This window comes from Cygnus atratus, chromosome 1 (genome assembly GCF_013377495.2).
Source record: "Cygnus atratus isolate AKBS03 ecotype Queensland, Australia chromosome 1, CAtr_DNAZoo_HiC_assembly, whole genome shotgun sequence".
NCBI lineage: Eukaryota > Metazoa > Chordata > Aves > Anseriformes > Anatidae > Cygnus > Cygnus atratus.
In genome coordinates this window covers 24720429-24748074 of record NC_066362.1, presented here as the reverse complement: position 1 = coordinate 24748074, position 27646 = coordinate 24720429, and the positions used below count along the sequence as shown (strand labels likewise).

Here is a 27646-nt window from a genome sequence, read left to right as displayed (position 1 = left end):
TTGCTAGTCTGAGCTCTTACAAAAGTGTTTCTTAACCTATAAATACCAAACCTGACTGGAAGTAAAGGCCATCTGGAAAAGTCTTCTTCTTGGAAAGAAGAATGAGATGGATGGTGTCTTTGTATCTAAATATTAAGTGTAGGTGTCTTTCAAGACTGGAAAGAGCATATCATACATTTAGTTTTGGATGTGGTTTTGACCCTCTCACTTGCTAAGTACTGGATTTTAAGTAGCTTGGAAACAATTTATAGTGGTAAGGACCTGGATTATTTCCATTCTTCTTGATAGGAGCATTGACTTTTCATGTTTGAAGATTCCCTGAACAAAATGGAGAGCTGTGCTCATCCCTGGCCAAAGCTGACCATGTCTCTCAGGTGCCTAAGCTAGAAGAGTAGTCCCCTGAAGTCTCCCGTGAAGTGACTGGAGAAAGGCAGTCCTCCAGGGAGCAAGCTGGAGAGCCTAACCCATGCCTTCCATACAATACAGAAAAAAGCTCTCGTAAAAGTGGATAACAACACATTTCTTTCACTTCTCTAGTATCAGGGATAAAGTTCACTTTTAAAAACAGAGGTATAGTTTAAGTGATGATGAGAAAAAAGACATTAACTGAGGTTACACAATACCTTTCCATATTTTTTCAAACTATCTTGTGGCTTCATAAAAGACCAGTGTTTCTCCTGGCTATGTTCTGTGAAAGGGGGCTCTTACAAGGAAGATACTACAGACAGAAGTGTCTCTCATACCAGCAAGTGCAGCAATGCAAGTAGTTGTTCCTATGAATCTGTTCTTGACTCAGCAAAGTTCCAGTATGGGTGTTCAGACTCTAACCTGTGAACCTAAAACAGGAAGATGCAAATAGGAATATTTAAATCCCTTCTTAAGAGCATATATATGCTTAGTGAGAATGAGATGTTACCCTACCCACTTTCTCCATCTACTGCTGCAGAACTGGGAATTTTTGTCACATATCAGCTCTCTGTCCTGCTAAGGGCATCAGATGTATTAAACCATAACAATATTATTATTTAGTTACTCCTTATAAAAAAGAAATGACTGGAATAAGCACTTCATGGAGTAAAAAGTCAGTCAAGGGGCTTACCCCTCTTTTACCTGCACAGATGCCACCGGTAGCTTTCCTTGCTTATGCTGTTGATTAACACTCTGGACCATGTTTTAAGATGGAGAGAGAGCCTGGAAAAGAGGAGTCTCAGGGGAGACCTTATTGCTCTCTACAATTACCTGAAAGAAAGGTGTGGGGAGCTGGGGGTCAGCTTCTATTCACAGGTAACTAGTGATAGGACTAGAGGGAATGGCCTCAAGTTGCACCAGGGGAGGTTTAATTTGGAAATTAGGAGACATTTCTTCTCAGAAAGACCAATCAGGCATTGGGATGGGTTGCCCAGGGAGGTAGTGACATCACCGTCCCTGGGGGTGTTCAAGGCAAGGTTGGACCTGACACTTAGGGACATGGTTTAGTGGGTGATATTGGTGGTAGGGGGATGGTTGGACCAAATGATCTTGGAGGTCTCTTCCAGCCTTTATGATTCTGTGATTTTAGTTTGATACTCTTATTGTTTAGGATTCTTTGGTAGTAGTGACTGATTGCTAAGCCCCTTGCTGTAACTGCAGATGTTGCAATATATATTTCTTGATTTGTGTTTCTGTATTGGTTCTTGCTTTTGACAGTCTTTACTGAAGCAAATTTGGTGTCATACTACACAACTCAGAAAATTGTTATGAAGTATTTGTAAAGTCTGTTCTGCAAATGGAGTTGCCGTGTCCATTCCCCAAGTGAAGCAGACAGAAGTTGATATAAATGAATACATATTCCGAGTTTTGTATGGCTAAAAATATCTTGTCTTTTTATACCAGAACTGTGACTAATGACCAGAATTAACTATAAACTAAGTGCTGAATTACAGCTCCTTGTTTACCTGAAGTTGCAATTTATCCAAATAGGAGGTAAAGTGCAAGCAGCATCAAGCAGAGGAATTATCAAACTTGCAGTCTTTCACATAAAACTTCACTGCAACAAGTGTAGTGCAGTTGGTTAAATTAGGAATTCTGTTTACATCTCGTAGTAAGAAGTTTTCTTTTTGTTTGTTTGTTTTTAAATCTATGAAACACTTGCCTGAAGTGGAGCAGAATCTACATGCCAGATGAACTCCTAATTTAGAGTTGCTGTCTGTTTATCCCACTGGAGATTTTTACTGAAGCCACTGACTGAACTCTCACAAAGCAATACATAAAAGATTCGAACTTGCGTCTCCTACATCTCAGTGCCACTCATTAGGCTCTTGGAAATGACAGTGATCTCCTCATAGCTGTGTTTTCCTCTGGGCTCAGACTTGCGTATAAACTCCAGGTTATTTGCTAATCTAGGTTTGCTAAACTACATTTTATCTGCTACGTTTTTTTCTTTTTCTTTTTTTTTTTTTTTTTCGGTTCACTCAATATGAAGATAGTAATGCAGTACTTCAGAGAAGCAGCCAGTATCGAGTTGTTTCCTCCTGTGTAATGCTTTCAACACAATAGAAGACAGGTTTAATATTCCAAAATAAAGGCAATTCAAAGTATTTCCAAATATTTTTTAGCAATTGCAAGCAATTATTTAAGCAATTTTATTCAGCTGTCATAACATTATGGAACATCTAGACAGCCACGTAACCTAAGAAAATCGTTTACTGTTCTTTTAACCCATATCCTTCTCTATTCCTTTCCGCCTTCTGACCTTCCCTTGAACTTTCTCACTCTCTTCCTCATGTTGGTAATATGAAAAGAAAATAACTGAAAAGAAATCAGAAATTATAAAATATAAATAATTTTCTAGAAGTATCCTCCCATGATTTAGTCATACAGAACTGCTATTTTTATTAGAGAAAGGGTATTAGCAGCTGAAAAGTAAAGATTAGTATGACAGAACTGACACATCAAGACTACTCCATGTCTGTGTATTTGTATTAAAAAACAAACAAACAAACAAACAAAACTTTAAAGTTTATACAATCCCTACTGTTGTCAAATGTTAAAAAGGCTGTAAAAAGGATGTGGAAGGAAGGAATTAAGAAAAGTAAAGGCAACATGACAACATCCTTGCATTAATAATTAATTTACATTTTGTTAAATCATTATCATGTATAGAATATAGATTATAGTATACTGTATATTATGGTATCTAATATATCATTTTGTCTGTAGTGCATCCTCTAAGTCCAATTTGAACTGCACATATTTTAGTTTTCTGCAACAGCCACATCTGCAGAAGGCTATGGTCTCCATGTCCACAGTAATATCTGGCAATTGTTTGCCACATGGAAAAGAACTTGTGCTTGAGTAAATCTATGCTGCATATTTGGTTCAGGGTTTGTGGTTTTTTTTGTTGAGTTACTACTGGGCAAACACTCTGAGCTAAATTTCCATTGCAATATGTCCAGTATCTTAGTGAGGAGGAGTAGGAACATGAAAAATAACTGGTTAGTAACTTGGAGTGTGGGCAGGCCAAGACCTACCTGGCTATGAACAGCTAGATTGTTCATCTGTCTAGGCAAAAAAATGTTTAAACAATAAGATAATATTCAACCCATGCTTCCAGGCTGCTCAGGGGAAATTGTCTGTAATCAAATAATTCTATCAGTCAGAAAAACAATCTAAGTTACTGTGTGGGAGGGTTTACTATCGGTTATGAATGCATCTATGCCTACTTTGCTGAAGAAAAAACCTGTCCTACATACTGAGAAACTTGAATTTACAGGAATTCATTTTATTAGTGGACACAAGAAAGTAAAACACAAAACTTCTCATAGGCTGTCTCAAAATACATATGAAAGGTGGAGGAGTCCTTAGCTCTATACAGAGCTATTTCTTTGAAGTGCCGAATCTTGGCTTTTATAGACTGGGTCATGGCATGGGCCTGGAACATTGCCTGAATGCAAATGTAGCCTCTGTCTTTGCAAGAAGAACATTAATTAACATGTTTATGACATTTTGGGCAGTAGCAAATTGAGTCACTTTGATTCAGTTACGTTTATAGCGCTGCACTGGCTGTGCTATCTGCCTCCTCATTGCTCCCCAGGCCTAAAGTGAATCACTGTAATCTCCCAGACGTCTGTCTATTAGGGAGGGTGAACTGCTGCATAAAACTATTTGGGTACATCAGGGGAAGTTAGGTAATTAATAAACTGGAATTAACTGCCTTAATATTACAGTTAAGGGAGCCTTAAATTTTAACTGTTAAGTTGTTGTTTTTTATTATTGTTGTTTTTGTTGTTGTTTTTTATACTTCCACCACCATCTCTGTGGTGATGTAATCTCAGTACCGACCAAAGCATCACTTATCATGCCTTGTGCAGTAGAATGAATGTTGTCACTAAGCACATTATTCAGTTTTTGGAAGTTGTTTTTTGTGAGGGTGTCCTTGTTCAACTAGTGGCTGCTTGATTACTTTGGCTGAATGAAAAGGACATGCAGAAGTAAATTACTGTGAGCAGGCTGTTGCAGGGAGCAGGGCAAAATCTAACTTCAATCTGCTCATTTGGCACTAACTGCATGCAATCTGTTTCTGTCCATGTGTGAAAGCTACCTGCATGCAGTCTGCTGTTCAATAAGCCATCAAGCTGTAAGGAGACGGCATTTTCAGTCTGCTGTGCACCAGAAGGCAAACCTCTAATCAGAATCTTTTGAAAAAGATCATGATTAATAAAAATCCATGAAATTCACTTCTGTGATTATAGCAGCAAGTGTATTGCAAATTCATTAGGATCAGTTTTTACCCCATTATAGTTTAGAAAATAAATTACTACATGTCCAGATTTGTAGGTGTTCTAGGAAAACAGACTTGCCTGTCTTACTCCTGTCTCCCAGCTGTGTATGTTAAATGAGTATCTGGGGATATGTAAAATTTAGTGTGAGACATAGCTATTAGACAGCAAGGAAAATATTGTAACTCAAAGGTTCTTTTTAATGCAATACGGATTGATTTTCAAAGGCAAATCAGCCCTTCATTACTTCATTCTTTCCATGGTAAGACACAGTGTGGCAAAACGGAAATATAAATGATAACCAGATACTGTCTGTAAATATATTTTAGGTTTTGATACAGACTTTATTGTGTATATCATCCAAGGAACTTTAATCTTGAATGATGTTGACGGTCAGATTTCCTTTTAAGTACTGTATTTTTACTGATGCTTTTAACTCACAGGGAACAAAGGAAAAAAAAAAAAGCTTCTTAAATCTCCACATTCTTTCACTGTCTTTCATACATCCAGAGTAAAAGTCACAGTCTTCCATTTGATGCTACAGTAGGCTTGTACAACACCTTCTGAAAATAAATAGTTTGAATTTGAGTTATGGATAGTGTGGAATGGAGACCTGTCCATGCATGGCTCATGTATTCTACACATCTGCACAGTTTTCCTCTAGTGTCATTTACACTATATTCTTAGTTTTAGCCTTCGTGCTTCTTTCTTTATGCAACAGGACTCTAAACTATGCATCAGTAATAGATTTTTCAATAAAATATTCACTTGTCACAGTTAGAAAAATTCATGCAAATGCTCTTACTAAAAATATACCCTATAATGATCTTTGATCCTGTCTCTAGACTCACCTAAGCAAACTGTCTAATATCTTAGTAAAAGAAGGGTCTGATATTTGGCCAGAAAAGGTTCAGAGATGAACCCTTTGTTAGAGGTAGGCCCTCTATCAAAGGTCACTTTAAAAATGGATGCAAATACAGAATGGTCATGCTGCTGCTTGCAGACCTGCCAGCTGCTCTGACTTACCTCCAGCTGAGCTGCTGGGGAAGCGTAAGGTGTTAGGGATCGCCCTGCCCAGGTCAGGGGTATGGCAGTTAGTGCACATCTCCTTCGCATGCTCCTTTTCTCCTTGGCACCTTTTAGGTGAGGAGCAGTAGCCACCGCAATGGCCTTCCTTCAGGTGGATATCCCCAGGCACTCCCAGGTATCCCTCTGGCAATCTATACCTGGGTGATATTTTTCACCACTGAGTGGGTGTTAAGCAGGAAAACCAACCCCACACAAATTTGTGTCATTTGCTGGAGAGCAAGCACGGGTCCTTTCACAAGAGGGATTGCTTTTTGAAGAGAAGGCATTCTGCTCTTGGGACTTGAATGATCGGGGTGTTCAACATAGCTGCTGTCAGGAGCTGGCCCTCTGTGTTCCCTGTGATAACAGAAAACCACATGCCTGCGCAAAGTTGGCCGTGTGCTTGGTCTGTTCAAACGTGTGCGTCAGTGCCGGCTGTAAATATGCAAAGGGAAATACCTCCTGTTGTCTACCAGATAGAAGCGTGCTTTCCATTAGAGTGAAGCCTCCACACATATGTGGACTCTGTCTTTACATGAAAGGCAGGAACTCACTTGGGTTTTGGCACTGTCTGGGAAAGCAGTTTCAAAAGTCTTCCACTTGGTGTTTCTGAGCCTGTATTAGTGGCTTCCTCAATGTTCCCTAGAGCAGGCATGGCTCTGATGTTTATTTCAAAACCCAGTATGCCATGGAGAACAATTTCTGTACAACATGTGCACTAATTTCTTAAGCACTAACCTTTTAAATTCTCCCTGCAGCAAAACTCCTAACAAAAATAATGTAAGAACTTATTTGACTTTTTAATAAATATATTTATTCCATTTATTTACTATTTTCATTCCTTTGTTTTTGTCTGCTTTCCAAAGGTGAAACCATGCTGCCATGCTGTAAAACCAAAGGCCATCCATTGCTCGCTAATATCTATTTTTTTTTATTTTTTTATTTTTTTTAATGAGAGGAAAAAAAGCTAACTCAGTGCTCCTGTTGGACTTGCAGAACTTTTTCATCTTGTTTGACAGTCACCAACATGCTATTTGTCATGGCTACTTTGCTTAAAAAAGGGGTATTGTACACCTTTCATGTCCAGGGGGTGTTCTAGGAGAATCTAAGGGAATCTGTTGGGATGAGAGAGCCATATAAGCATCTTGGGATCTAGTGAAACACACAATGTCCAAGCAATGTAACTAGGTTCCTTATGCATTTTATAGAGAATATTAGTGAGGTAAAACTTGCAGAGTTTAATGTTTAATGTTTTTTAGTAGAACATCTGATACAACTGGGGAAAAAAACCTACCACCACCAAAAAATATGTCTGGTTACAACCCTTTCTCAAATTTGATACTGAAGCTTGTAAAAATAAGATCTACAAGAGCAAGCACAGTAGTTAGGGAGTCAGATGTATTGCTCAGCAGAAAATAATACAGAAAGAAATGTATCTTAACTGTACCTTTCTCTGGGAGTTACACATCCAGTTTTGGTCACAGGAGAGTCTTTCCTCCACTTTGAATTGCAACCTGCTCTCTCAGGGAGTTAAGTACCCACTTCATTTGGTCCTTTTGCAGCTAGAGTTAACACAGAGCTGGGTGGTACTCCCGCCATTCAGTTTCACCCTGCATTCTTTACACGTATCTAGTCTGCGGGTGAAGTAGGTTCAAGGCTCTTTACGAGTCAGTATTTAATTATATGTACAAAGCAAATGCAAACGACTTCCTCAAGAGAGACAGAACTGCTTGTAGGACTCTATAGCCCACTGACTGGAAGAAGGCACTGGGAGCTTGAATGGAAGTCTCTGCTGCAAATCAGTTAAGAGGGGCTCTAAATTGTGTTTCCTGTGTCACGGGGGACTGTTATACCTGTTATATGAAAGGGGAAATACCAGTTAATACTTGGTGGCAAGTCCTGAGAATACCTATCAGATCAAGCACCTTTGGCAAAGGAAATTTTGAGCCCCATTAGGGCTAAAGAGATTAAGTATCATGGCTCTGCTGAACTATGGCTGGTTTTGCATATGCCTGGTTGAAGAAACTTAGGCAGCTAGGAGACTGGTGTCAACTGAGTGCCAGTTTTGAAAAGATACATTCCAGATGTGGTACTGTTGGATGGAGATCCAAATCATCTGCCCAAGCTGATATAGAAAACAAGAGGCAGAGTTGTGAAGTGGTCACAAACATCCTAAATCTCTGCTTTCAGGATGCCCCACAATGTGTCCCAAACCCCAAATAAGGTTAGTAGATGCTCTTGCAAGATCTCGGGGATTTTGTGCTAAAAGTGACAAAGTGGTATGCGATCCTCTGAAAATGAGTTCAAATCTGCAAGTCTTGCTCACTCCGAGAAGCAGCTTTAACAGTAGCTTTAACAGACACATAACTCACTGAACAGGGTCCTTAACTAACACATTTTTTCACTGTATTGCAGTTGGTGTCAGAGTATTTCAATTTCAGAATTCAGCAATGAACATTAATGTTTTTTAACTCAGTCTTTCTCTCAGTTCTCTTCACACATCCTGAAAGTAGTGATAACTGTTCAGTATGAGTTCTTGTGTTGTATTCATTGTGGCTATGGTACAAAGGCCCCAGTCTAAAATCAAGGGGATGGAGCTAGAGCTCAACAGATTCTTGTACATAGGAAGATATATAGATTTCTTTGCAATGTGAATGGTGAATACCATATACCCTGAGCATGGAGGATATAGCAGAATGCTCCTTAAAAATATCCACAAGACTGTGGGATGTCCCAGCTAATAATATAGCACATTTTTATTTATCATAGAAAACAGTCAGGAGCACGTAGGCACACGTAGTGAGAGAACAATAAATACCTAATAATTCCATTGGTTATACATATAACATTCACTTCTTGAAGTGTCAAAGCACATGGTTTTCTCAAATTATCTGCAATTTTCTGATAAGGGATTTTGCAAAATTCAAGTCAGTTCACATTCAGAGTTTACATTAAAAAAAAAAAAAGAAAAAGAAAAAAAAAAAAAGAAAAAAAAAAGAGGGGGCAAGAAGAGGACTAAGTGGGAATCCAAAACTTACACAGATCCTTAAGTCTCTAGGTCGATACTACTGTCTCACGTTTTAGACTAAAAATCCCACAAAACCTAAAATAGCAAAATGCCTTGCTTTATCTGCTGCTTCTGTTTTATCTTCATTTTGAGGGAGGAAAGAACACTAAATTCTTCTCATTCCTTTTTTCCTTGCTTTGTGTTTTCAGTTTATAAAGCATACAAGTTGGTAATCACGACTGTTTTTACTTAAGAAAAACATCATTAGTTGCGTTAGAGAAACACACTCGGTAAGAAAACATATCTGAAAAAAAAAAACCATGCAGATGTTACCTTTAAATATTGGGAAAAAAGTAATTAGGTGTAGTGCAAAATATTTTCCAAAACTTGTTTACAATATTTTATTCTTAAGAAAGTTGAATTTCACATTCACGCATCCTATTTCAACAAATTCTGCTGCATCTCTGAACTGTTTAGAATCATAATTCACAAGTCCCTATGAGATTAAGAGTCGTACTTTTTAGCCCTCGTGAATATTTTTGTTCTAAGGCTCACAAATGTAGAGCTTTGAACTATTGACTCTTTGAGAGTAGGCAGGCAGAGCCTAACTGACATCAAGTGTAGAGTATTAAACATTATGTAAAATGGAATTCAGTCAAAATACTTCATAGATTGAAATGATTCTTTTATATTCTGTACACACATGGAGAGATATTAAAATACTGGTATGAAGCTTACAATATTTTCTCTTGATTAGTAGTGCTCAGTTCTCGAAACAGTTTCTTAGCTTTCTCTGAGATTAGCCTTCCTAGTGCAGAGGAAGCCACATTGCATCTGCTATAGTGTAAAGATTACTTGTATTTGTCCATATAATCTGTGTGTGCTTTGAGGCAGTTGTCTTTGTAGATAGGGACCTACTGGGATTTTCAGAAGCTTTTTAGCAGATACTAAAGATATTCTTCCATCAGTGATTAAAGCATATGATATTATTCCCCCCAAAAAATTCCTTAGCAAAAGTTTGTGACTGAGAGAAAAATCCTGCAATGCATGGTATGCTTGTATTCTTAAGACAAAATAATAATAGCAACAATGTAAGTAAGAACTTGAAAGTGATTTGGGCTGATGGCTGTACTTTGTCCACATTTCAGACTGTTCTCTGATGTCTCCTCCATGCCTTGACAATATGGCCAGTATCTCAGCTTTTATATTGTTCCCAGTCGCCTACTGATGTCTGTGCACTGTACGTTCCAACCCTGTGAGTGCCCAAACTATTTTTCTCAAATGTTTTTATGACCTCTTCCAGATCCCTGTTGAATTGAGCACCTCATAGGCTTTCAATGTGTTTTTTGTGACAGTGCCTTTGGTGTCACTGGGGAAATATTCCATTTTGAAGATGAAGCACATTAGATTCCTTACAAAACACTGGCAGCAATTCCTTTCAAAATATAGCTGCAATACATGGACATGCTACTCCATCAGTTCACCCCATTAATCCTCATCTGTCTGTTTAATGTATTTGTGTGTTTTATGATGTAGGCGATATCTTCGTATATGCCCTAGTGCTCGATGACAAACAATAATCATTTTTTCCCAGACAAAAGTAGTAGTGAACTGAAATTTCTTAGGAGACTACCCTATGTAAGAGCTTTCTAGACCTGTTTTGTGCACCCAGGAGCTTCAGTTTAATGAAGTTAATATTGAATGTTGATCTGAACCAGCCTGAACCTCTGGTTCTTTGGGGGTTCATCTATCACTGAATAATACAGCCAGACAGAGGGAGGCCGTTGAATAGAAGTCAATATGCCAACTGTTCCTTCATTTGTTACTGCCATATTAATAAAGTTGATAGAGTGGAACTAATCCATCTGCTCACAATTTATTCCCTAGCAATAAGATACAATTTCACTGCTTCATGAGCTCACTCTTTGACTAATTTCATTAGAATTCTTTTAATAGCATCATTTTTAATCACTTTTCATCCAGTTTTAGTTACGTGTAAAATAGTAGAAAAAGATGGACCAAGAAGAGAGATGAAAGGATTTCATGAGAAACCTGGGTCAATTTAAATAGAACCATATCAAATAAAGTGAAGTCAGCAAGCCTGCAAAGGCCAACAGAAAAGCGTTCAAAATTACCTCTTTCACAATAAGCTTTGTTCTCTCATGTCTCTAATGTAGACATAGTCCAAGGAAATAGGGCAGCCCTGACAGCATCTATATGGTGAGGCAGGGCTGTGGTGCCTCAGGAGACGTGGGCTGGCTCTCGTGCCGGACAGCAGCTGGGTGACTGCCAGGGTCAGTGATGGGCAGTGCTGGCCAAAGGCTACAGGGTCAGAGCATGAAGGATGGGAAGGTCTCCTCCTTTCTTTGCCAAAAACTAGTTCCCAGACATGTGTGGGCTTAGGGTGTTAAAGGGATGTGGGATTTTCGATATGTGTTGGTTGTATGCAATGCTAAAAGGAATTCCTGCAAGCTCAGTTATATTTCTCTTATTGTTTAGTTTAAAACGTTCTGATATACTGATTCTTTATTAGTAGATTTGGTGTTCAGTGCTTTGAGTGGGTGCAGTCTCAGACATGATTACTTGAGCAGAACAGACCAGTTTTTCAAAGTGCTGAGCCCACCATTCCCATCAATCAGAGTGTGCTCTGAAGAGAAGCAATTCTCTCTTCATACAGCAGATGGACTTCAGAAATGTTCCCTCTCAGCTGATATTGACTGAAAGGTCTCTAGATGTACATAGGAAAGCTTTGTTCCTATTTTATTTGTTAGTTTCCAGCAAATCTTCTGAAAAGATAAAAGAAACTCTACTAATAAAATACCAAACCAGTCTCATGAAGAGTCAGATCTAGCTGTGCACTGAAGTACTTAGTACAGGGGCACTTTTCTGTTGATTTTAGTCCAGACATTTCAGGGGGGCCTTTTATGTCTGCTTTTCAAAAATGAAGGTTTGCAGGGAGAACAGGCACTGAGCAAGAGCTATCATTTCAGTTTACATGTCTGGCTCTCATCTTTGCCATGAGTGATTGATTGTAAACATACGTAAGATCACAAGAAGTTTCATCTTTGGGCAAGGCAAGAAGGATGTCACATCACTGCAGCACCTGAAGAAAACAAACCAAAAAAACTCTGCAAGCTGTAAATAAAGCCCTTAATGCACTGTATAGTGGTGGATCTGTGGCAGCCACAGATTAATTTTGCACATTATATTAAGCATGTTGATGAGAAGAGATTGGTATCCTAGAAAAGTAAAGATGAAACAAATAAGGCTTGTTCAGGGATTCACAATCTCTCACTGATCTTGTTGTTTTAGATGGGAATTCTATATTAAGCACAAGCAGTGTCATTTAGGACCCAAGTCTTTTGTAATTTGAAAACACACCAAGCCAAATGGAATCAATGACTTAATGTGACTTGCAAACTGATTGTAATTATTTAGTAACAAAACAGCCATATGAATCTTCTGTTAATGATATTGTCTGAGGAACTCAATTAGAATCAGTTTTTGTTTGTTTAAATACATACTCTGTGCAGACGTATGAACAAGAAAATCCCTGTTAAGTTATTTTATTGCACTATGTTGAGAGCAATAGCAAGTCATTCAGGAATTTCACGCTTTCTTGTGAAGTCCTGTGCAAATTGTTTTACTGCAAGGTAAGAGCTTTCTGATGTTAATGTTAGTTGAAGTAATACTGTCAAATAGCTGCACCGTGTGTCCAGACCTAGAGGCTCCAAGACAACATCACAGTTTAATGCTAGAAGATACTGTGCCATTCATTTTGTCATAACAGCTTTCCCCAGTAATAGAGCATTATTATAGAGCAGAGAACAGGACAACTGTACAAAAGAACCCACATATATCTGCTGTTTCTCTGACCTTTTATGCACAAAGATGACCTAAGACCTTCGAAGTCAACAGGAAGATTTTTTAACTTTTTTTTTTTTTAACCATGTAATGAATTGAAATCAGGTTAAGTATGAGATAATTATTTTATTTTTCAATAAGATAATCAAGACAGCCCCATATTTATTAAATTCCAGGACAGATTCATATCTCCACCAATATCAGTGGCACAAATCCTACTGTCAAATTTCACCTTGACAATATGAGGACACAATTGTTATTTGTTCATTGGTTCAATTTAGGCATAGCATCCTAGATGTAGCATTTAATGGAAACAGTGAATGATAGTTCATGACAGTTTCCTAATTAATTTTAATATCATTGTGGAAAATAAATATAGAACTCATCATACTTCAATAAAGAAAAGACTGATGAAATCATTTTTTATTTTTGGAAAAATTGCATTTTATTCTTTGTTTCAGTTTCAAGAATACTTTTTCTTGAAATTAACACAGTACAGTAAAAGTGTATTTCCGTCTGTGTAGTTTGTAACTAATTAGAAGTGCTAAGCATGTGCAATTCTTTAAAAAAAAATATATATATATATATATAATTATTGAATGTTACAATTACTAATATTCAGTTTATCCAGAAAGGGCACCATCTGTATTTTTCATAGCGTATTTAAAAACAAAAACACGTTAAGTAATATTTCCATAGTTTAATTTTCATAATATTTTCTCCTTTGTCATAAAATGATCTTTTCCAGTATTATGTCTCTCTCTCTTTTTTTTTTTTTTTGTAGCTTTTCAGTTTTGATGAAAATAAAAATAAAAATAGAAAACATTCATTGTGTTCTGGTGAGTTTGTAACAATACAGAAGTGAAGGTAAAACAATGAAATAGAAGATAGTTAACATTCTTCCTGAATCTAATACTGACCCCAGAAAGCTCCCATCTTCTGATGAAACAACTGGCAACTGGCAATGCTGTATGGATTTACTTCTTACAAAGTAATTTGAAATGAAATTCAACTGAACTAAGGTAGACGTGCTTCTGAATCATTCTAAGACTCATTTTACAGGCGAGGGAGAAAAGCACTTTAAAGATGTGATCCATTTTGTCCTAAAGTAGACATTGAAAACAGCAATGCTATTTCTCTTCAGAAACAATAAAGCAAATTTATAACAAGTAATTTGTACAGCCATACATACTGTACCTGTTTAGAGTTACCAAAAAAAAAAAAATTGCCTCATATCACAAATGCTGTGGTGTAATGTATATCATGTCAGTGGATGCTTGAATATTATGGCTGTAAGACACAATGTTAATACAAGATACTACTTAAAATGTAAGAACCTACATGTGCTAAAACATATGGTCAGGAATCACTATTAACCTGAGTATTTCCTTTGAAATTTTTGGGAGCTGTTGGAACCTTCATATACCTTCCAAATAGAATAATATTCAAATTTTCTAAAATCCAATAATACTCTCCATTTTCAGATTTACAGATAGTTGTTTTCAGATTGATTGATTGATTGATATTTCAGATTGTTACTGCTAATTTTTAGACACCTGACATTAATTATTTTTTACTTTACATTTCTGCTAATGTCTATAAAATTTAACAGAAATGATCAAACTGTGAGAAACTAAGCTTTTTATGAGGTGTGGTTCCAGTGTATGCCATTGCATTAGGGGTTGATTCAATAACCAGTCCATATTCTTGTATGCAAGCATAAACAAAGACAAAATATTTCTGTGTTAATTGTGGGTCTTAGTGAATTCTAACTAGAACATGAAAATTGCCAAATTCTTTTCTACGAAGAAAATTAATTAAAGGTGTATATTTTAAAAAATAATGTCCATTATATATTTTACCCTTATGATAGTCTCTGAAATTTACTACAGAATACATCTCACGTCAAAACCGTTAGATTATGTGTATAGTTATATTAAATCCTTTCCTTCTTCACCTCTAGTAAGTTTTTGTAATGCCTCTGTTAGCTCAAATGTTTTCCCCTTGATTTTTTTTTCTCTCTCTTTTTATGAATTTTTCTTTCTTTATGCACCTGTATGTTCTCAAGCTAATTTGAGGCATTTCATGACAGAACTATGTTCCCTAGGACTATAGATATGCATACAAAATTGCTATGAGCAAATAAGTAGAGATTTCATGATAAATAGCGACAAAATAACATTACTTGAATAAGTGTTTGCTTTAACGAATTTTCTTTTTATCTTTAGCAAATGTAGTGTCATGTACATTGACTGTAGATTGGGATAATTTTTTGCAAAACCGTTGTTTGAACAGAAAAAAATGATTTTAAATTTCATATTAGGAAAATATTGAAGAGCTAAGTATGAATAAATTGTAGAACCAACTCCAAATAATGTTTTTCCTTATGTGTCATTGAAGAGGATTTCAAAGTCATGTATCCACATGTATCCAGGTGCAGTGCTGTAATTTTCACTCATTTCATTTTAATTCAGGACTGTGGTTCTCAAATCCATCCAGAGGAGTCCTGTGGCTTGCAGCCTCTGTCTCATGAATACCTCTCGAGAATTTCACAGACAGTGCTTAAGACCTGTGAAGCTGGAGACACAAAAGGTTTGTACTTAATGTTCTCTCTTCTGAAAACTAGCTCGCGCACTTCACCAAAACGAAACTAGAAAAAAACGTTTCGTCTTCTCTATGCACGTGCACTAACCTAACAATAGATATAACTAATCACTTGTAAGATTTACAGATTTTTAAAATCAGATTAATTAGTTTGACAATTTTTAGTTCAACAAATTCATTATCAGTGATCCACCACTTCATGTGTTATTGTCAGTTAGCCTGTAAAGTTCATTGAAATAATGAAAGGGGTTGTCTAAACTAATAATAATAATAATAATAATAATAAAATTGAAAAAGAATGCAATTTGACTCATTTCAATTTTATATTTCTACTTCTCTATTGGAAGCAAAAAAAAATTACAATTTCAAATTCAGCAAACAATAAAGTGTTTGTTTTTACATGTCAATATCTGAAATAACGAGATGGACAAAACAGTGTGGTTGAAATGTCTTTTTTTTTTTAAGTAATGATTATATATCAACAAGTATGATCAAGAAAGATAGGTAGAATGGCAGGTATTCATCTTTAGGTCACATCTGCATGAAGATTTATGCACGTGTACCTTAACAAATATGAGTAATCCACAGGACTACTTTTGTTTGCAGTCCTATGCATGGCTTAAGTTGCTTCTGCATTAGACAGTTAGTAATTTTGTTCAATTCTTTATTAGACGGATGAAAAATAAAACCAAACTCCTGTATGGTCTACTACCAAAAATGTGTTTTCTTTATCTTCCTGTAGATAGGAGCAGCTTCTCACAGCAATGAACTTGCACAAACTCAAGGGATAATCAATACAAAGTAACAGGAATGCTTGAATTGCCTGAATGTTTCACTTGGTATGAAACATCGGGACCTATATTTGTTTTGCAGTGTTAAATGAAGGGAACACACAAAGGAGACACTGCTGTACCTGACAGCATGTTTTAATCACACAAGTTATGAATCATAAAGAAGCACAAAATAGCCTATGCTATTGCATGAGGATGTAAACTTCCTGACTGCAAAGCCCAAACCAAATTGACAGAGGAGTCCTTCTGGGGCAGACAATCTCCTTCTCTTTAAATATAATGTGCTTCTTCTGAATACCATATCTAGCTAAGGAGAGCTGAATATAACATATATTTACAAGGTTATTGTGAATAACACATAGATTTAAAATAGAAACTACTTCAGGAAATGTAGTCTCAAAGGACAAGTCTATAAAAAAGGGAAGAATCATTTTGGCTTATGAAGTGAAAGATTGCCAAGAGGTGTCTAATGAGCCTAGAATTGACATGTGCAGTATCCAGCAACAAGTGGCTGTATAGTTTAATGTATGTCACAGCTTCAAACTGGAAGTGGAGTTTTGGAACTGGAGCCAAATAAATGGCTTTGTGTGCAAAATCATTAAAAAATTTTAACAATAAAACAATATCCTAGTCCTGACAGTGAACATTTTCCTAACACATATGGGAGTAATTGCAAATTCCCAGCTAAAGCTGCAACGTCTCTTTTATTTAAATAACTTAAATTTTCAGAGAAGCCAAGCCATGCCCTGTTTCCTCTAAGAAGAGAACTCAAAACTTCTGCAGAAGTAAGGTAGCATCATAGGTTCTTATGCTAGGGAACGGCTTAGTTGTACAGGAATACTTGAGGTACTATTGCAACAAAATGTATCTGTGCTGGCCAAAGCTTGTCGTGTTGATGCAGACATGGGCAGAGGCTGAGGCAAGGAAGCAGATGTAAAGATGAAACCTTAATTTCTCTGAAGTTGGTGGTAAAGCTTAGTAGTGTCACCAGGATTTCATGCCTCATTTCTACTCCTGTGATACGGTATAGAGGCAGTAGCAGAGGGTCTAACCAAAGGTGGAGCTGACTACTCCCATCCTACTATGCTTCATGACACAGTTCTCTGGAGGAAGCTCAGCATCTTACTAAATATGCGCTTGATTTACACATTTCTTTCTCTTTTATTGATATATGTGAAGATGAATATTGAACAGGGGAAGTTTCTGTCTTTACATCTTGTTGGGACCACAGAAGGAAATTATGATTTTTATAGCAACAAAAATCCTTTTTCCTTTAGAAAATCCCCTTTGATTCAATGGCTTTTTAACCAGGCTGTCATAGAAAAGACAGGTCTCTGTTCAGTATTGCTATAGTATTATTAATGACAAAGAAGTCAGCAAGCAGCAACCATGTGTTTGGCTCCTCAGAGAGAGAGGCAATCGTGTAACGACCATGAGAACCCCAAGTTGTTCTGAAGTCATGCAGGTGAATTAAGCTATTGCACTCTGTGGAAATTTGGTGGAAATTTTTGTGGAAATTTGCACACACACACAATCTTATGCATTTCTATGTGAGCACATTTTAAAAGTGCTGTGGGGAGTTGTTGTTTTCATTGCTTCCTTTACTGCTACCATGATTTCTAAAATTTTCTTCTTAGATGCAAAAAGTTACTATTTTGAATAGCTTTCCACAGACACACAGACACGGTTGAGATCTGTGGTCTATCTACATCCTGGATATCAAAAAAAAAAAAAAAAAGGAAACTGATAAATACATCATTAAATCTCTGTCCCCATGGAAACACACCCAAATATTTAAAATAGCATTGTGTCAGACAAGTAAGAGCTCATACTTTCTGTTTATGCTCAGAAAAAGGCTTTTTCAGTCAGCGTTAGAAGTCACTTCCATGAAGTACTCAAATAACTATGAGCTGCATGACTTTTCCATGCTTCTCCATCTTTAATAGGTTTATGAATTTGTCCTGCCATCAAGGCGCAACAATAATAACATGAAACACATGGGACATAAAGCACATGAAGCAATAAAAGTAATTGTTGTGCAGGTATTCAGTTGATCACAAAACTTGTTGGTGTGGCAGGGAATACATTACCAGTAATACGTATGTGGAGAGAGTGATGCGAAACCCATTACAGCCAATTGATTGACCTCAACTTAGGTTCCCACTTTGGTCAGAAATGGTCAATGGCTTCCCTTTATTGAAAATAAATTTTGGCAACAATTTTAGTGAAATGTACATTGGTTTGGACATGCATGGAAAGGAAGAGTTCTGTTGTATTTTTTGTTTGTTTTTTAGGTTGGATATTAGGAGAATAAATCAACAAACTACTTTTAGCTTCAGTTTAGTTAAATATTTAAATTCAGATTTGAGTTTTCAGATTAGACTTTTTTTTTTTTCCTGTGGATAATTGTTTGCACTATATAAAAACGTTGCTTTTGATCTTGAATGTAAAATATATGTATTTGTGGCTATGCCAATGGTAAAGGTTGAATAAAAATAAGAGGCTGAAAACCCTGTCCAGAAGAAAAAACAATCAAATTAAGAGTACAGCCTTTACTGGTTAAAACTTTGTGACTTTAGGCTAACATTTGTGTGCTTTTTAAATACAGGTAAACAGTTCTGATGAATTTTTTAAAAGGGTATTTGTTTTCATACCAGTTAAAGAGAGCTGTTTATGGGAGTACAGGCAATGTTTAATGTCCTACCCTAAGCAGAAGATTTATGATAAGCCTCTTTAATGAGCCAAAAATCCAGTTTACCTTCACTATTTCTGTGACAACCCGTTACTTACAGGCTTTCATAAAAATTTGTTTTTAGCAGCTTCAGTTTGGGAATAAACTTAAACTCACAGCAGCTTACTCTTGCTCTCTCCTTCAGTGAGTGCTAGGTAAACTTGCCTTTGCCTGATAGAAGCAATGCTAACTCTCTGCTGAAGCAGCACAAAACACAGACTCATTTAAATTATACTGAAAGATACATTGTGTGCCGCTACCTCACAGAAGTGGAAATAAATAAATTAAAAAAAAAAAATCCTTACAATTGCAATAGAAAATAAGTTTAATTTCCAACCTAATATTGTGATTTTTTTTTACTGTTGTCATCCATTTTTATATAAGAGATTCATTTTATCTCTTAATGAAATTTTATTTGTGAAGGTTAGGAATGCAGTGACTAAGTGCTGTGAAGGTACAATACGAAAAGTTCATAACAACTAGATTTAAAATGCATACATTTGAATAATTTTTAAAATCTATGTAAATAAAGCAACTGCATCCATTCTGTGAGCATTAAATGTCAGTGCTTCCTATAAACATAGGTTTGTCATGTTCTCTATTGTTCTCTTTTTTTTTGCCACTCATCTTTAGAATATGCCAAGAAATATATATTTATTTTTTTCTCAATACATTTAGAGAGCTATTGAATATAAATCAAACTATTTTAAAGATTTTCAAAAGGTGCTTATCACTTTCAATTGCCAAAGTTTAAACTTTTAGTGTTCAGACATTTCAGATCCTTAATATTCATTTTATATAGTTCCACTTTTCTAGTTTATTACCTAAAACCAGATCAGCTCATAAATATATATGAAGTAAAGCAGAATGTTCCATCAAATGAGGGATCTCAGATGTTGTAGCCATTGCCAGAACTTTTATGTATTTGATTTGAAAGAAAAATCGCAATGTCAGAAAAAAAAAACTGCCCAGTTTTCATATATTTTTTAGATATAAATCACTGCCCAAAACAACTTTCATATTGTTTCTGAAGAACTGTACAGCAGTGGTAGTCTCTGAGTCCAAACCTCAAACCAACTATCCATTCTGTCTATACTCAGAAAGAAGAAAGCAATGCAAGGTATTTACATGGCACCTATTACTGTGTTATCTCAGTCCTGGCACTTTTCAGTCTATTCACTTGAGCGCAGTGAAGCTTGGAATGACCAGTTAGCCACAGATTGCAGATGGGGCACAGAGGGAGCACTGAGGGAACATGATCCACCACTGGCCACAGAAATCTTGGAATGCCAAAGCATGCCTGGCCTCGGTGGTGGAAGAGCACACCCTGCTCCAAAACTTGGGTAGTCACTGTGTAGCTTTAGGTAAAAAATCACTTTAATCCCTGGATAAAAACTCTGTGTAAGGTCTCACCCAATAACCAAAGGTCAGGCCTCTCTTCTCCCAAATAAATTACGAAGTTGCAACTATACTACTGTTCTGTCCTAAAGGATTTTGAACTTTAAGCTGTACTTGGTTAGCTAGAAGGACAAACAGCTTGGTGATTAGGGCACAAGGAACGTGATTTCTGAAGCTACTCTGTGTGAGGAGCACTGAGCAGCTCCACCTCCCTGCTCATGCCTTGGCACCATGGTCTGCTCAGGAGACCAGGCCTGCTCAGGAGAGCAGGTCCCTCCTGCCTTTCTTCACACTGTGCTGAAACAGGCCGCTTGCCCAATGGTGGCCTTTAGGAGCTAGGTTAGACATGCTGATGCACAGTGCAATAACCTCAGCGTCTCAACTTTCATTCATCTGCAGCCTGCCATCATTTCTTCATGTCACCTGCAAGTATAGCTGACATGGGGTGCTTCTGGCATGGAGCAGAAGCAGCTGCAGCAGGGCAGGCTGCTCAGCAGCCAGAGCTGCACGGTCGCAGCACTGTGGGAGGCATTCTGCCCTCAGAGGTGCCACTTCATGTTCCCATACAAACAATTCTTGTCAGTTTTATTTGGGAGGACTTTTATCTGCCACTGACCAAAGTATTTGCTTAGGACTTCCCTCCAGTTCAAGCACAGGCTGCCTCCCTGGAAGCCTCCTCATTCCTGAGGTAGCAGGCGGCTCCTCCAAGGCCGCTGGGGCTTCGCAGGGTTGCTTTGCTCAGCCTCCCACTCTATCCCCGGCCTGATAAACGTTGATAAATAGCAGCCTTGTTTTGTGCTGTGGCTTCTTGTGTTGTAACAATATATCAAAGTCTGAGAAGCGCACCAGGCTGGCTGGTGCGCTGCTGTCTGGTAGGAGAGGCTGCAGGTCTGCTCTGCAGACATTTATTTGCTGGTGGAGCCATTTCCTGGTCTGCAAGGAGAAACCAACGTGTGCTAACAAGGCTTGGTAGCACTGACACAAGGATCTGGGGGCATCTGCTTTTTCTTGTGTAACTCCTTTAATCTGAGGAAAAAGCAGATTTTGCTGGCATAACTACATAGACACACACAGTCCTAGACACATAGAATCCCTCTGATTTCCAGTAGGATTTTGGAATTAAACAGCTTTAGAGAACCAAAATAACTAAACCATTCATCCTTACCTAACAGATGCCTCAAACCCACTGACTTTGGATAATCCCACTTTATAGTCCTAAACTGCAAAATCTTTTTTTTTTTTTTTTTTTTTTTTTAAATAGAGATCAGGCACATATATTATTCATCTCACTAACTTCAACCACCTGAAATGCATATATGTATAGTCCAGTATGGTTGTCTGAATTCTCCCAAATTGAAGAAATGTGCACTGCTGAGGAAAGCCATCCTCTCTCTTGCTTCATTTTTCTATCCAGTGGCTCTCGAAGTCTTGCTTTGATCAACCAGCCAATTTTTAGATCAGAATAAGAATGAATCTTGATAGATGAGAATGAATCTTGTCTTTGGACGCTTCTGAACCATTAATACATCCTTTTCCCATTCTGCCTCCTCACCCCTTTGCCTTTATTTTATCCCTTCTGTTGGGAAAGGACAAGCTGATGTGAGAAAGGCAAAGTGAATTGAGAAATAAACTCACACACTACTGTCAAATTTGGGCGTTCACAACTCTTTTGGAGAAAGCAAAACCTCCCATGCTTGCTAAATGCAAAGGAGTGCAGAAAAAGAAAATAGTCTCTTCAAAGGGTCGAGAGGGATTTAATTTAGGGAAAACTCCCATGACAAAATGCTTGAGAACATGTCACTTGCTTCACAGTAAGGCTACTCACAAAAATACAGAGGAGATGCTGACACCCCGTTGCTGTTTTCCAGGGCAGTGGATTGTCCCTTGCCTCAGCTGCTCTGACAACAGAACCTGTGACTGGAGAGCAATAACATGGCAGCCCCACAACTGCCAACACGCTGTGCTAGCTAAGCCTGAACTCCAGCGCTGTGTGGAGGGCAGAAGGGTAAGTAACAGATTTTGCACTATAATTTGTTATTATTTACTTAGATATTTAGTGTTCTGAGGTCTTAAAAGCAATTTTATAGTTTAAGAAAATTCCCTTTTTATTATAATGGGAAAAAAATCAGATGGAAACAAAAACTGCTATCAATAATTTAGCCTCCTATGCAGTCACAGTTGTATGCTGCCATTTCACACAAACCTTAGGTCACACCAGTGGAGTGTCAGGACCTACGGTGTACATGGTTATCAACAAGACCTGCAGTGAGTATGTAAGCACTGTCAGCGGAGAAGGGATTTGCATTGTTACAGTTTGTCTCGCACTTTATGTGTAAGTTCAGTTTCTTCTGCTGCATACCTAATGCATGGCATTGCTTGTGCACACTAATCTTACCAAGTCTTCTTGCACATTCTTTTCTTATAGTGAAGCTTCTAAGGTGATTGCTTGGAAATACAAGGGTGCCTTAATAGGCAAGCTATGACTGTAAAACTGTTGAAAGAGAGCTCTGATCTGAGGCTCAGGTACATTACTGAGGATACAAGTATCCAGAAAGTAAGTAATTAATTGTTATAAAGATTTTTATAGTTTATTGTCTAGGTAAAAAAATAGTAACTAACAATGATATTTTGATAGAATCCGAGACCATTTCTATATGGAAAAAGTACAAAAATAATAGTCTTCCGATTAACATCTCCTTCTTTTCTAGTCATTTATTGTCTTGCACAGCATTCTTCGTTGTCATTTTGCTTTATTTCTGCCTGCGGTTGTCTCCATTACTATAGAGCTTTGGGTCTCCCCTACCATACTTTTCTCAGAAACAAACAAACAAAAAAATAAAACCATAGGTTTATATGACAGAGAATAATCTTGATTTGCTCCTTATTAACAAAATAAGCACTTCTGCATTGACCACAGCAAAATAAAATAAAATAAAATAATAGAAGAATTTGCTAGCTTTAGTCTTTTATTTCCATTGACATTAATTTCCATTGGGCTGCTTCAATAAGTGAACACCTTTTGGTCAGGATAGCAGAAGAGCAACATACCAATATGGAAGTGTTTTGCCAGTATAGTGTGAGAGGGTTATGCTGCTATTCCCACCTCCTCAATCCAACTACTCATATTCACCAGTGTCAAAAACAGGGCAACATTTGTTAAAGGTATATTAAAACCAATCTTAATGCAAAATCCGCTATGTTATGACTTTCATCTACTCCAGTATCAGACAAGAGCCTTATCCCATGTGAAGTACATTAACAGCATGAGAAAAATCTCTGTAAAACTAATTGCACTTGTTTCCCATTCTGCATCTTTTGCAAAAAATCTTCCATCATTGTCTGATAACCTTCACCGGTCTGTAGAAAGCTGCTGAATCACTCCTGTTACCTTTTCACAGATGTCCATTTAACTGGTTTATTCGTTTAAAGTCATCATTCTAACACATTTTCCCCTTTTGTTATATCTCTCCTATGTTTTCCCTCTAATGTTATTTCTGTTGTCACATTGCGGTAGTATTAATTTTGTCTAGCATTTTCAAATAACATTTGTGCTTCTTTCACCAAATAAATAAATGTAGAGCCTGGACCAACTCCCTCACATCAGGAGAACTTAAGAACTCAGAGAAACTTTCTACATGCATAAGTCAGAGGAGTAGAATTGGTTCTCAGCTTGGGTGATAAGGTCCTGATTCTGTCTGATTAGGGGAAACTTTAGGGGTTACTTTACACAATCTGAGTAATTTAATAGGAAAAGTAATTTTTTTTTCAGGTGTTCACTGAAAGAGGCTTATGTTTGTTGGTTGTATTTATTGCTGTTATATATGTTTAAGAAATCCTGATCTTTTATGTGTTCTATTGAGTAGACAGTAAGATATAAATTCTTGTGAATTAATACATTTTTAATATCCAAGAGATTTTTGGTAACCATCCATAAATAGTTATATTCCCTAATTTGTGTTATTAATTTCAAAACCATTATATACCTCAGCTTTAAGCACTACAAATATCTCTGAATTCTACCCAAATTAATGATATGATTTGCTTAGTAATATAAGCTGAAGTGTTTAACACGAAATGTAAGCAGACAGTAGAAAGATCATAGGGGCAAAACATAAGCACAAAATCACCAACCAGTGAGGATACTGAGATGATTTAGAGTGTTTGTTTGATTTATACTTCTCCTTTGCTGAAGCTAGGTGAGAATAACAGAATTCATTCGTGTCCACTTCTCAAAATGTGCTCAGCTAACTATTGTAACCCTGTATTCTGGGGTTTTGTAGTATGCCATCATACCTGAAGTATTCAGCTTGTGTAACATTGGTCTCTGCAAAATCTACATTTTGCTATATCAGAGGTAAAATTGCTCCATCAGAACTGGAAGTAACTGTGAGTTCTCCCAAGTCAGCCCTATTTGCTTAAGTTCAGACCACACAATATCTCAGTTCTTGCTCAAAGTTTATTCCAAATTAAGGCAATGAAGTTTCTATACAGCCCACTTAATTACCAAATCTTCATTTGGAAAGCAGAGAGACATATATCAGTAATATCATTGGATTAAATGATGTCACGACTTCCATAAAAAATACTAACATGCTTCTGTGACTGAATTTGTTTCTTGAATACCCTTCATATACAGTTCAGACTCATGCAAGCTTTGATCAGGAATTGAAGGTAAAGCAATTACTGACATTTGTGATTCAGTAGGCTGAAGTCTCTGACTTTTGTCCTGAAAAAAATACATGGTTTGGTTTCAAGATTCTGACCTGGTAGGCTTTGCTTCTTATTGCAAAAATATCACAATAAGGCATGATAGATAGCATAAGTGTCTGTGATTATGTCTTTTCTTTAAAAAGGAGGTGTTAATCTCTATGCTGCTGTCAAATTCCAACTATGACAACTGCAGGTTGTTTTCTTATGCTCCACTTGTGGTTGAAAAAAAAAAAAGCCATGCAAAAAGAAAAAAAAATATGTATGTTACTCTTCAGCTCTAATGCATGGGAAAGGAAGAATGCAATATGTTTACCACTACTGTGATGTGTCTCTGGTCTGGATGTGCATCAACTGATAAAATAATAAGGAGAGTGAATGCTAATGGTCTCTCTGTGGATGCAGCACGTGTGAGATCAACTGTATGTTTAAGTGCAATTATGCTTTTTATTCCAATGTTTCATAGAACAACAGTAAAATGCAGTGATGATATGTCTCTTACTCTTTAATTTATTTATGCATTTATCAATGTTTCCAAAAGATATTTATGGACATACAAACAGCACTTCTTTCCTATTTTCTTCATACAAAAACCTACCAAAACATGTTTCATAATTTTGTTTTCTAACTTCAAGCTGCTTTCACGTCTTATATTAAAACTGATTTGTACTTCAGAGCTTATCTCTAAAATTTTCATCTCCTTTCTCTGTAACAGAAATTCATTTACCCTAGCTATAATTTCAAATTGGTCCCACATCACTGTTAATTACTATTTTAATTTGTGTGTATATAAAACTGTGCTTGGGCTAAGTTGTTTCTGTTTTGTAAAACCTAAGACCACCTGTAGTGAAACAATAACACTCAGATTGGTGGAGACATGAGAAGGGATACACATTCACAAAAACAGTTTGTAAGAAGCCTTGTTTTTCTTTATGATGTGTTAGCAAGACTAGTCAGTCATACGTTTACATTTCAAACACAGTAAACAGGAAAATTCTGAAGTGTTGAGTCTAAAGTGGTTCTGGCTGAGTGGATTTTCATTCAGTCCACCCTTGGTATCTGTAGCCCTTGTTCACCATTTTAAACTCTTGGTAAGTGTAGTGAGATGCAGGTTATGTTGTTCATAGGGAACTCCACATGTATGCTCTAATTGAATGAAAGAAATAGGCAATCATAATAAAAATATCTGTATTATATTGGCTCAACAAAATCCTCTGTAAGTGTGGTTAACAAGCTTCTGCTGTAAGATTTATGCAATCCTGTGAAGACATGAAGCTTTGATTTTTGTACAAGAACTTTTATAAATAGGTAAAGGAAAAGGGGTTCTAACAGGTAATTATTTATCCAATTAGCAGCACATAGAAAGCTGCCCTCAGTAACAGGGAGGGATATGTATTTTGTTTATCATTGAGAAATATTGCTCAGAGTTTAGTCTTATAACAAAGTACCATTGAATCATGTGTAATTAAGAACAGGAAATATGAAAAGGTAATATTTGCTGAAGTACTTAAAATTCAGCTGTTAAAACAAGAATTTTAGCTTATAATTTCTTAATAATATTTTGGAGTTAAGTACTGTTTTGGACTTACAGGTGTTTGAATTTCTTAAGCGTGGTTAATTTATAATGATAGGTCTGGTTAAGAAGTGGATTCCACTATGCTTACACAATCTTTTAAGGCCTGTAAGCTATAATGGATTTATTTTTTTATTTATTTTTTTTTTCACACAAAACATTTGCAACAGAAGACACTGAAAACATCTGTCTGTGTGAAAGTATTGTTCTCCGTCTGGTAAAATTATAGCCCTATGTATGCCTGATCCTTTAGTCATTCTGCAGACAAATCCCCCATTGACCTGAACAGTGCACGACTGAGCCTTGTGCCAGCCTGTGATGTAAATGAGTCACAGCATATTCTGCACACCTGAACCATCTTTTGGCTCCTTATTGTCATGGAGCTAAATATCCACAGAGCCACTGGTTCAAATAGTACATGGCATGCACAGTTATAGTAAGCTCATGCAACTATAAAGAATCAACTGTTGCCATAGCTACCACACATTCAATTACATTTAATGATTATTGTAATTCATCAAATCTCCTGGGTTATTTCAAAGACATAAGTTTTATTCCAGGGGCTGTACACCACTGACTTTAGCCTCTGGGTTGTCCAAGCATTTGCTGATAGTGAAGCTGATCTGCAAAGGGTGGGTGCTTTGAAAGATGCTTTCTGATGGTCTGCATACCATGACAAAATGTGTTCTGTCAGTTTTGTGCGAGGGCAGTTTGAAAAGTGGTTTTGCAGGTAGGATAACCTACAAATGTCCTGTTCTTCCCCATGGATCTATTTATTTTTTTTTTTTAGGCAGAAGAAAAGGAGTATTTTTTTTCCAGGATTTACAGATGGTTGGAACAACCGTTAGAACCAGATTGTTGGATACAGAGAAGGCCTTAATGAATGGATGCTCAGTGTGCACAGATTTGCTGATGATATGCTATGCATCCAGCAGCCTGGAATGCATTGGATTACAGGGAATGCACACCTATCATTCTATATGAGATCTTCTCTGCTGCATTTATGGGAGAGCATGCCCTTCAAAATCCCAGTACACACAGTCTCCACGGTGTGACTGCTGATATGTACAGTGAAGATTACAGACAGACTTCAGAGCTCTCTGTCAGAGCTGGAGGGCAGGAACCATAGATTTCACATACTGCAGT

The 27646-nt window shown here is 37.0% G+C and overlaps 1 protein-coding gene across 1 annotated transcript in view; it reads left to right on the top strand.

The window, feature by feature from the left end:
- CPED1 (cadherin like and PC-esterase domain containing 1) overlaps window positions 1-27646 on the top strand; it is a 147515-nt gene that overhangs the window by 106922 nt on the left and 12947 nt on the right. Inside the window, exons 17-18 of the mRNA XM_035559378.1 lie at window positions 15171-15288; window positions 22089-22225. Of these exons, the coding sequence (XP_035415271.1) occupies window positions 15171-15288; window positions 22089-22225 (255 nt within the window). The remainder of the gene's footprint in view (window positions 1-15170; window positions 15289-22088; window positions 22226-27646) is intronic.